Here is an 11,926-nt window from a genome sequence, read left to right as displayed (position 1 = left end):
GATTCGAAAAACATCGATGACTTAGAAAGTTCGAAGAACATCGATAAGACACCGATGACTTATAAAATGCTAAAAGCATCGGTGCAACGATTTTTTCATCGAAGTTTGCGCACCTCTACTATTGATTGAAATAAAATTTACGCAAATACAAAAATTTGTGTTCCAATGCAAAGTAAGCTGCCGGAAAAGCCATTCAAATTAGTAGATAATGCTGAGGCCGACGCGCTAGCTGTGCGATTCGTGTTGGTGCATCGCTTATCAGTTGTTGATGGCCTGTCGGTTGTTGGCTGGCACGGCGAGTGAAAACGCCTACTGATGCGAAAATAAAAACGATACGATCGAAGTGACTCGAATTCTGGAGTTTGCAGCCAGGTGATGGTTTTGTGCTGAAGCTAATTTTCGGTTTCGAATTGCATTGCCTTGCAGGTAGACCATAAAAATCCATTGTGAAAATTTCGTGGGGTGGTTGGGAGCCAAAACGGATACTCAATAGGCCAGAGTCGTCGTAGTAGAGAGCGGCAAAGAGAGCGAGCGAAGAAGCGCGGAGCATGTATTTGATGTGTACTCAGCAGCAGCGGCCGAAGAGAGCGCACTAAGCAGGCGAGAAGCAAACACCCACACAGGCAGCAAACGGGCGCCCACTTTCGCACGTACATACGCAGAGGATACGAGGAAGAGGCAGAGGACGAGGAGGCGGAGCTTAGCGAAACTAGGATAACGATGAACCCGGCTGTGGATGCGTGGGCGGTGACCCAGCGGGAGCGGGTCAAGTACCAGGAGCAGTTCAAGGCGCTGCAGCCTCAGGCGGGCTTCGTCACCGGAGCCCAGGCCAAGGGATTCTTTCTGCAGTCCCAGCTGCCGCCGCTAATCCTGGGTCAGATATGGTACGTATTCCACAGATGACTCACGGGGTCTTTCCGGACTGATAAGAGCTTGTTGTTATGCTGACACTCATCCGCTCTGTCGGCGTTTTGATTGTTTGTTCTATTTAGGGCCCTGGCGGACACCGACTCCGATGGCAAGATGAATATCAACGAGTTCAGCATTGCCTGCAAGCTGATCAATCTCAAACTGCGCGGCATGGAGGTGCCCAAGGTACTGCCGCCCAGCCTTCTGGCCTCCCTCAGCGGTGATGGAGTGAAGACGCCCTCTATGACTCCACGCGGCTCCACCAGCTCCATGAGTCCGATGGATCCGCTCAAGGGAATTGTCCCAGCCGTTGTTCCAGTGGTAGCTCCTCCTCCAGTGCTGGCCGCTGTTCCACCCGTTGCAGTAGCAGCTGTTATTTCGCCTCCGGGTGTCGTGGAAGCCAAGTTGCCGGCTGGTCCCACGCCGCCCTCCAGCAACCCACCAAGCCGCCATATGTCCGTCTCGGAGCGAGCGCCCTCCATCGAATCTCTGTAAGATATCCGCTTTAAATTCTTATTTATTATTATTGGAAGCCAAATTAATAGACAGTCTCATATGAAGATTTGGCATAAAGTAGATCAACTTTAGCTTGAATTTAATAATAATATTTCATGTTAAATTTTTTGTTATTTTTGTGAGCTCTTATCGCTTTCTTCGAACCAAAGTGTGATAGCAAATTTTGTATTTAAAACAAGAATGGAAACGAACTTGGGAAGTTTATAGTTTATAAACCCTAGCATTTTGCAAGGGAATAAAAACTAAGAGGCTTAGTCTACTTGAAGCTCAATAGCAATGACCCTATGCTCTTATATCAGAAATAGAATAAATAGTCCTAAAGCTGATATTACTCGGTAATTACTAAGGGGCACTATACTTTAATCTGGAAAATATTTATCAAATTAAATGTGCAAGGCTTAAAGAGAAGTTTGGTAAGAGAAAAATAACTAATTATAAAATCACTGATAATAAGTATTTATAGAATACAGAGGAAATGAGATAAAGAATAAATATGTTCTGCTTAACTAAGTCTCTATTAAGGGGATGAGGAATGGATATTTTAAGCGAAGGCTTCATTAATTCATTATAGATTAAGCCTAACGACATTTTAAAAGATATCAGGCTTGTAAATCCCCACTCTAGGGTAAATTGTATAATACATTAATTAGTAAATTATTATTATATTTAATAAATTTAATTAAATTCTTTTTCATTTCCTTCTCTTAAACAGGCAAGGAGGCGATTGGGCCGTTCAAGCTGCTCAAAAGCGGAAATACACGCAGGTATTCAATGCCAATGATCGCACACGTTCCGGATACTTGACCGGTGCCCAGGCTCGAGGAGTTCTAGTCCAGAGCAAGCTGCCCCAGGTGACGCTTGCCCAGATCTGGACACTGTCTGACATTGATGGCGATGGCCGACTTAGCTGCGATGAGTTCATTCTGGCCATGTTCCTGTGCGAGAAGGCCATGAGTGGGGAAAAGATACCGGTGACCCTGCCCCAGGACTGGGTGCCGCCCAACTTGCGCAAGATCAAGTCGCGGCCGGGCTCAGTTTCCGGGGTGGTGTCACGCCCTGGCTCGCAGCCTGTCTCCCGGCATGCCTCCGTGTCCTCACAGGGCGGCATTGCGGGAGCCGCGGATGCTGATCCAGCAGCCGGTTTGCCCGGACAAAGTGAGTTCTTACAGTTTTTCCATCTCTGTGGAATTTGGTTAATAACTTTATTTTAAATAGCTTCCTTCGAGGACAAGCGAAAGGAGAACTATGTGAAGGGTCAGGCAGAGCTCGATCGCAGGCGCAAGGTCATGGAGGACCAGCAGCGAAAGGAGCGGGAAGAGCGGGAGCGCAAGGAGCGTGAGGAGATAGAGAAACGCGAGAAGGCACGCCTGGAAGCTGAGCGTAAGCAGCAAGAGGAGCTAGAGCGACAGCTTCAGCGTCAACGTGAAATTGAGATGGAGAAGGAGGAACAGCGCAAACGGGAACTGGAGGCCAAGGAGGCGGCCAGAAAGTAAACAAGATTAACTGTTGAATTTTGATTTTAATAACTTATCATATTCTTTTTTGCTTAGGGAACTGGAGAAGCAGCGTCAGCAGGAATGGGAGCAGGCCAGAATTGCTGAAATGAACGCACAGAAGCAAAGGGAACAGGAGCGTGTCCTCAAGCAGAAGGCACACAATACCCAGCTAAATGTGGAACTGAGCACACTGAATGAAAAGGTAAGCCTTTACCCTAAACCTTTTTACCATAAACCTAGAGCTTTTATTAATATTAATACCTCTCTTTCAGATCAAGGACCTTTCGCAGAAGATCTGCGACACCCGGGCTGGTGTAACCAATGTAAAGACCGTCATCGATGGCATGCGCACTCAACGAGACACTTCCATGACCGAGATGGCGCAACTAAAGGCTCGCATCAAGGAGCAGAATGCCAAGCTGCTGCAGCTTACCCAGGAGCGGGCCAAGTGGGATGCCAAGAGCAAGGCTAGCAATGCGGCAATGGGTGGCGAGAATGCCCAGCAGGAGCAGCTGAATGCAGCCTTTGCTCACAAGCAGGTGAGTTCGAAGGAAACCCCCTTAGGCTTATTATTCTATAAGTTTCCTTCAATAAATTTGCTTAATCCTCTCCAGCTGCTGATCAAGCAAATTAAAGACAAAGTGGAGAACATTGGCAAGGAGATTGAGTCCAAGAAGGAAGATATCAACTCCAACGACATACAGATGACTGAGCTGAAGGCAGAACTCTCCGCTCTGCTCAACAAGTGCGAAGAATTGTACAAGGAGTACGATGTGGAGCGCACTTCGGTTCTGGAATTGAAGTACAATCGCAAGAACGAGTCCAGCACAAGCTCGGCGTGGGACACGGGCACCTCCAGTGGTTGGGGCGAACCAGAAACGGCCGTTGCAGATCCCTATGCCGGCCTGAGCAACGACATTGGCGCTGTAACTGCTCCGGCTGCGGATCTCAGTGGACCGGCGCCCGAGGGCTTCGTAAAATATCGAGCTGTATATGAATTCAATGCTCGCAACGCTGAGGAAATCACCTTTGTGCCGGGCGACATTATCTTGGTCCCATTGGAACAGAATGCCGAGCCCGGATGGTTGGCTGGCGAAATTAACGGCCACACTGGCTGGTTCCCCGAATCCTATGTGGAGAAGCTGGACGGTGAAGTGTCTACATCCATTGCTGCAGCCGTCGAGCCGGAAGTCGTGGCCCAAGTGGCATCCGTGGTGGCGGACAGCTACAATGACAATATCAATGCGGTTGCAGAGCCAGCTGCAGATCTGACTGCCGCCGGTGATGTGGAGTACTATATAGCCGCATATCCTTATGAGTCCGCTGAAGAAGGTGACCTGAGCTTTGGTGCCGGCGAGATGGTGATGGTCATCAAGAAGGAGGGCGAGTGGTGGACGGGCACAATTGGCAATCGCACCGGCATGTTCCCCTCGAACTATGTCCAAAAAGCGGATGTGGGCACGGCGAACCCAGCAGCAGCAGCTGCCTCTACAACTGCTGCCTCAGTTGATGCATATGAACAGGTAAGTGAATAGATGAGGACCTGGCCTTAGGCCTTATTGTAAACGTTCCTAAAGGGCCGACAAAAGAAAGCCTGAGACTAAGCTAAGCTTGTTTGGATTGCAAAAATTGGCTTAATTTTCAATACAAACTAGCTTAAATACGACCCTATGTATATTATATTAGTTTGACCCATAAATCTATATACTATATATACAGACCTAGGTCACAGCCCCCTAAAAAGTAACCCAGAATAACCCAGAGTCGTTTTTAACCGTTGCTTCCTTCATCATGTCCATCTACTAATCCAATGCTTTTCATGTGCTGTGCTTTTGCCACCGTTATCGTTACACTTGCACTGACTCAGGAGGCGACGTTGAATGGCAACGCCGCTTACGCCGCTGCTCCCGTTGAGCAGCATGAACAGCAGCAGCAGTTCCAGCCGTTGCCCGTTCAGGAACTGAGTGAGCAGCCAGGCTCTGGCACTGGCGCTGGCGCGGAAGAAGCGCACGAAGACCTCGACACGGAAGTTTCCCAGATCAATACACAGTCCAAGACACAAAGCAGCGAGCCGGCCGAGAGCTACAGCCGACCCATGTCACGCACCTCTTCCATGACACCCGTAAATAGTTGTTGACACAACCTGTTGATCCTTCCCTTATACTGTATCATCCAATTGATCCGTTCTCTTTCTCCTCTCCTCTTGTGATAACCTTGCAGGGTATGCGGGCCAAGCGTTCGGAGATTGCCCAAGTTATTGCTCCATATGAGGCCACCAGCACTGAGCAGCTTTCGCTGACGCGTGGCCAACTGATTATGATCCGCAAGAAGACAGACTCTGGCTGGTGGGAGGGTGAGCTGCAGGCCAAGGGTCGAAGACGCCAGATCGGCTGGTTCCCGGCCACCTACGTGAAGGTGCTGCAGGGCGGTCGCAACAGCGGACGCAACACGCCCGTCTCAGGCAGTCGCATCGAGATGACCGAGCAGATTCTGGGTGGGTATTCAACTACTGAATTACATGTCTGTAATGTGTGTATATAATATGAATATAGTATCGTATAAAAAGATATTTTCTGGCGAAAGAGAGCTTAAATTTGAATTCATAAATTTCTTACAGACAAGGTTATTGCTCTCTATCCGTACAAAGCACAAAACGACGACGAGCTATCGTTTGACAAGGACGACATCATCAGCGTGCTGGGTCGGGACGAGCCGGAGTGGTGGCGCGGCGAGCTGAATGGCCTGTCCGGCCTATTTCCCAGCAACTATGTGGGACCGTTTGTGACGTCCGGTAAGCCAACGAAACCTAATGGCACCATCAAGCAGTGAATCTCCATGACTGCAGTTCCAGCTCTCTATATGCCTAGCTCTCTATCTATAGACATTCCCTACACAATTATTATACCACTATTATTATCATTACCATTATTATTATTATGATTATTATCATTATAATTTTTGCTATTCGAATAAGCCATGCCTTGTCGCTATCCAGGATAAACCCTCTTATGTTTAGTGTTAATTTTTGTTGCAATACTTCCAAGATGTGTGTATCTACTTGTTAATTATGTGATTATTTAGTTTTTAATAACGATTAACCTTTAAGTTTATCCGCGCTTGTCTTGTATTTTTTTCGCTTAGCCAATCTCCTACCTAGTTTTAAATCATTTCGTGTATTTATTTAGTGTGCCTATACAAATATATCTCGTATTTTTTTGTATATATAAAGATAAACCAATTAAATGCTGTTCCGATTTCAATTAACTTTTTAAACAGGAAACGTATAACGAGTCATCGGCTATGGCCTCTAAGCGGCACCGCTCGCACACACACAAAAAATCGAAATAAAATTAACAAATCTACACGAACGATCCTCCCCCGGGGAATTGGGTTAACTCTTAAGATCAGCATCTGCATCGGCAGCATCCTTCATATATCATTCGTAAAACTACCAAAGGAATTAGTGGCTGAATGGCTGAAAGTATAATGTTTTCCACTTGCTCTCGCTCGAAAATACCTTCAAATTGTTAAATAGAATTAGTAATGAGATCTCGGAGATCATTCACAGAATCAAACAATGCTCTCATGTTCAAACGAAACAAACAAACAAACCGAGACACATTTTTAAAGGGTTAAAAAGGCAAAGTAATCTCAGCATATTGAAGAATCGATTAAACATAACAAAAAATACAAACTACATAAGGATATCAAAGGACAATTTTTAATTTCGTTGTACTAATAGATGTGTTAATCGAAATATTCAGCAGTTTTTTCCCAAAAAAAAAAAAATACGCCGCATATATAGTAACTATAACGATGGTTTTCTGTGTTTTCCAATAATATCCGAATATAGCAACTCTGTACATATATATTTCAAGTGGCAAGGAACATGAATTATTGTTAACTAAATATTAAGCATATGATGACCATTCTCGTATATAAATCTTAGTGTGAAAACTATGAGGACATTAGGGATAAACTCGACAGAGGAAGAGGGGCAACCAGTATTGATAATATTAATGGGCTTAAACACTTGACTTGATTTCATTGATTTACTTATGTACGGATTACTGTCTAATTTAAGCGCTTATCTCAACTGCCATAATTGTATTTATTTAATGTCTATTGTGTCTTAATAACTGATGAATATAGAACTTGTTTGCTGCTAGTTTCAAGCTGAATCTGTAAAAATAAGGAGTATGTACAAAAAAAAAAAAAACAAAAACAGAGAGACAGCTAAGATATAGTCACTTATTATATGATATAGGGCCAACGTTATGCTGTTCGAATCTGTTTAAAGCTAGTTACAAAATCACACACATATTATATATATATATTCTATATGCTATTTCGTACACACTGTCGAATGCCTTTCAACCAAAACCAAAAACCAACTTTAAAACTAACAACTAATAACCAAATCGATCACCTTACCACATGGATTAACTTAATCGTAACTTGTTATTGCATACCACAACTATTTATGCGTCTATAGCTCTATTATAAACGAAACCAAAGTGAGAAAAATGAACAAAAAAACGTTATTTAGCGGGGAAATTCTAAAAGCATTAACAAAACACACATATTTATGTAGCTAATGTTGGGTTGATTACTGATTCTATCATATATATGTACTAATGAGCCACAAAAATTAAGCATATACCACATATGGTACTATATACATGCATATATGTAGACCAAGTACTACCGATTTCTTTAGATGAAGATGAAGAAAAGCGAAAATCACATACATTATACACATTACAAATAATGCTCGCTCATATATAAGCGTATTTGTTTAATCGTTACGAAAGTTAATTAATGTAAAACCAAGCTTAAGAATAATTACCAGGACAAACCAAACCCAAATGCATAAGCACACACACCACTCACAAACTAACACCTTACACTGAGAGAGACTCACTTTAAACGCGAAATGGTGACCATCGATATATATATAAATATATATTTACCTATATACACAAGGAAGACACATCTTCAGCAATGAAGGGCAGTGCATTCTTTGACACAAAAACAAAATTAACAAAATAACATTAAACATAATGAAATATATCAGTTTCAAACCATAATTAGAAGAACAAGTAAATAAAATAAAGAATAAATTATGAAAAATAAACAAATTACACATATTTGGTGCAATAAATGTATAAACGGAACTTCAAATAAAAAAGTGTCTATATTATTCTTACTATATTTTAGGGCAGGTAAAATGAAAAAATGGAAAGGGGTTACATCCTTTCTGAATTGAAATTAATGCATCTTTGGCTTAGTTACGAGTTTTTTAAATTTTGATTTGTAGTAAAATTTGCATATAAAAATATAGTTAATATCGATTAAAAAATGGGATTGCACCTTCAGTCAGGAGCTTAAAAGAAAGTGAAGGAGTCATTTCCGAGCCTATAAATCATTAGCAGTTTTATTACCCTGCTAAAAATAAATATAAAAACGCTTTCCAAATCGAAATTAATGCATTTTTGGCTTAGTTATGACATTTTTACACTTTGATTTGTAGTAAAATTTGCATATAAAAATATAGTTAATATCGATTAAAAAATGGGATTGCACCTTCAGTCAGGAGCTTAAAAGAAAGTGAAGGAGTCATTTCCGAGCCTATAAATCATTAGCAGTTTTATTACCCTGCTAAAAATAAATATAAAAACGCTTTCCAAATCGAAATTAATGCATTTTTGGCTTAGTTATGACATTTTTACACTTTGATTTGTAGTAAAATTTGCATATAAAAATATAGTTAATATCGATTAAAAAATGGGATTGCACCTTCAGTCAGGAGCTTAAAAGAAAGTGAAGGAGTCATTTCCGAGCCTATAAATCATTAGCAGTTTTATTACCCTGCTAAAAATAAATATAAAACCGCTTTCCAAATCGAAATTAATGAATTTTTGGCTTAGTTATGACATTTTTACACTTTGATTTGTAGTAAAATTAGCATATAACAAGAAAGGAAGCTAACTTCGGCACGCCGAAGTTTATATACCCTTGCAGATAGAACTTCTATGAATAGGAATCCATACAATATAAATTATATATATTTGTGTTAAAAAACAATGAAGTAATACCTGCTTTCATTTCATTCACCTATACATATTATATTTGCAGTTTTACATTCACAGATTTGCATTTTTCCTCTACATCAAACGATCGTTTGTATGGCACCTATATGATATAGTCGTCCGATTTTTATGAAATTTGCCACAAAATTTAAGACTTATATAAAATGGCTATACCTCAAATTTGATAAAAATCAGCTGAAAACTAAAAAAGTTATAAATTTAATTGTATTAATTTCTCGATCGTTCCTATGGGAGCTATATGATATAGTAATCCGATTTTCATTAAATTTTACACAAAATTTTAGAATAATATGAAATGGCTATATTTCAAATTTGATTATATTCTGTTGAAAACTAAAAATGTTATCGCCACCGCGATTGTCAGTCTTCCGACAACCGCCATTCTCATTCCTCTCAAATTTCTCGATCGTTCCTATGGGAGCTATATGATATATTAGTCCGATTTTCATAAAATTTTACACAAAATTGTAGAATAATATGAAATGGCTATATCTCAAATTTGATCAAATTCTGTTGAAAACTAAAACTTTTATAATTTTTTTTGTAAAACTTTTCCGATCATTCCTATGACAGCTATATGATATAGTCGTCCGATCCGGCCCGTTCCCACATATATACGAGTGAGAGTATATAGAAGACTAACTGCAAAGTTTCATTCAGATAGCTTCAAAACTGAGAGACTAGTTTGCGTAGAAACGGACAGACGGACAGACGGACAGACGGACAGACGGACATGGCTAGATCGACTCGGCTGTTGATCCTGATCAAGAATATATATACTTTATATAGTCGGAGGTGCCTCCTTCACTGCGTTGCAAACTTCTGACTGAAATTATAATACCCTGCAAGGGTATAAAAATATAGTTAATATCGATTAAAAAATGGGATTGCACCTTCAGTCAGGAGCTTAAAAGAAAGTGAAGGAGTCATTTCCGAGCCTATAAATCATTAGCAGTTTTATTAACCTGCTAAAAATTAACATGCGAGAGCTTTCCGAATTGAAATTAATGCATTTTTAGCTTAGTTACGAGTTTTTTAAATTTTGATTTGTAGTAAAATTTGCATATAAAAATATAGTTAATATCGATTAAAAAATGGGATTGCACCTTCAGTCAGGAGCTTAAAAGAAAGTGAAGGAGTCATTTCCGAGCCCATAAATCATATATATTCTTGATCAGCATCAACAGGGGAATCTCTTCAGCTATATCCGGGCGAAAAAAATTTTTTCCAGAAATTTCCCATTTTTTGCGAATTAGGAAAGGGGTTACATCATTAAAATATGCAAAAATCGGCCAAAAATTTAAATTTTAAATGGAGTATGCAGTTTTATTAACCTGCTAAAAATTAACATGCGAGCGCTTTCCGAATTGAAATTAATGCATTTTTAGCTTAGTTACGAGTTTTTTAAATTTTGATTTGTAGTAAAATTTGCATATAAAAATATAGTTAATATCGATTAAAAAATGGGATTGCACCTTCAGTCAGGAGCTTAAAAGAAAGTGAAGGAGTCATTTCCGAGCCTATAAATCATTAGCAGTTTTATTACCCTGCTAAAAATAAATATAAAAACGCTTTCCAAATCGAAATTAATGAATTTTTGGCTTAGTTATGACATTTTTACACTTTGATTTGTAGTAAAATTAGCATATAAAAATATAGTTAATATCGATTAAAAAATGGGATTGCACCTTCAGTCAGGAGCTTAAAAGAAAGTGAAGGAGTCATTTCCGAGCCTATAAATCATTAGCAGTTTTATTAACCTGCTAAAAATTAACATGCGAGAGCTTTCCGAATTGAAATTAATGCATTTTTAGCTTAGTTACGAGTTTTTTAAATTTTGATTTGTAGTAAAATTTGCATATAAAAATATAGTTAATATCGATTAAAAAATGGGATTGCACCTTCAGTCAGGAGCTTAAAAGAAAGTGAAGGAGTCATTTCCGAGCCTATAAATCATTAGCAGTTTTATTAACCTGCTAAAAATTAACATGCGAGAGCTTTCCGAATTGAAATTAATGCATTTTTAGCTTAGTTACGAGTTTTTTAAATTTTGATTTGTAGTAAAATTTGCATATAAAAATATAGTTAATATCGATTAAAAAATGGGATTGCACCTTCAGTCAGGAGCTTAAAAGAAAGTGAAGGAGTCATTTCCGAGCCTATAAATCATTAGCAGTTTTATTAACCTGCTAAAAATTAACATGCGAGAGCTTTCCGAATTAAAATTAATGCATTTTTAGCTTAGTTACGAGTTTTTTAAATTTTGATTTGTAGTAAAATTTGCATATAAAAATATAGTTAATATCGATTAAAAAATGGGATTGCACCTTCAGTCAGGAGCTTAAAAGAAAGTGAAGGAGTCATTTCCGAGCCTATAAATCATTAGCAGTTTTATTAACCTGCTAAAAATTAACATGCGAGAGCTTTCCGAATTGAAATTAATGCATTTTTAGCTTAGTTACGAGTTTTTTAAATTTTGATTTGTAGTAAAATTTGCATATAAAAATATAGTTAATATCGATTAAAAAATGGGATTGCACCTTCAGTCAGGAGCTTAAAAGAAAGTGAAGGAGTCATTTCCGAGCCTATAAATCATTAGCAGTTTTATTAACCTGCTAAAAATTAACATGCGAGAGCTTTCCGAATTGAAATTAATGCATTTTTAGCTTAGTTACGAGTTTTTTAAATTTTGATTTGTAGTAAAATTTGCATATAAAAATATAGTTAATATCGATTAAAAAATGGGATTGCACCTTCAGTCAGGAGCTTAAAAGAAAGTGAAGGAGTCATTTCCGAGCCCATAAATCATATATATTCTTGATCAGCATCAACAGGGGAATCTCTTCAGCTATATCCGGGCGAAAAAAATTTTTTCCAGAAATTTCCCATTTT

The 11,926-nt window shown here is 39.4% G+C and overlaps 1 protein-coding gene across 9 annotated transcripts in view; it reads left to right on the top strand.

The window, feature by feature from the left end:
• Positions 1 to 26: 26 nt before the first annotated feature.
• Positions 27 to 11,926, top strand: part of Dap160 (dynamin associated protein 160) — a 36,173-nt gene continuing 24,273 nt past the window's right edge. Inside the window, exons 1-12 of one of the 9 annotated variants that reach the window (XM_086832475.1) lie at positions 27 to 172; positions 427 to 884; positions 993 to 1,400; positions 2,138 to 2,580; positions 2,641 to 2,914; positions 2,976 to 3,123; positions 3,194 to 3,460; positions 3,536 to 4,444; positions 4,789 to 5,043; positions 5,142 to 5,415; positions 5,539 to 5,712; positions 6,198 to 8,112. In XM_086832475.1, the coding sequence (XP_086688601.1) occupies positions 721 to 884; positions 993 to 1,400; positions 2,138 to 2,580; positions 2,641 to 2,914; positions 2,976 to 3,123; positions 3,194 to 3,460; positions 3,536 to 4,444; positions 4,789 to 5,043; positions 5,142 to 5,415; positions 5,539 to 5,712; positions 6,198 to 6,208 (3,327 nt within the window). In that variant the 5' untranslated portion in view covers positions 27 to 172; positions 427 to 720 and the 3' untranslated portion in view covers positions 6,209 to 8,112. Of the gene's footprint in view, positions 373 to 426; positions 885 to 992; positions 1,401 to 2,137; positions 2,581 to 2,640; positions 2,915 to 2,975; positions 3,124 to 3,193; positions 3,461 to 3,535; positions 4,445 to 4,788; positions 5,044 to 5,141; positions 5,416 to 5,538; positions 6,160 to 6,197; positions 8,113 to 11,926 lie in introns of those variants that run through there. The other 8 variants (XM_020956831.2, XM_086832478.1, XM_086832474.1 and 5 more) reach the window with 8 other exon arrangements.

This window comes from Drosophila serrata, unplaced genomic scaffold (assembly GCF_035046125.1).
Source record: "Drosophila serrata isolate PLE 108 unplaced genomic scaffold, ASM3504612v1 contig_249, whole genome shotgun sequence".
Classification (NCBI taxonomy): Eukaryota; Metazoa; Arthropoda; class Insecta; order Diptera; family Drosophilidae; genus Drosophila; species Drosophila serrata.
Note: the sequence above shows the minus strand (reverse complement) of the source record. Positions and strands in the feature narration are given on the sequence as shown.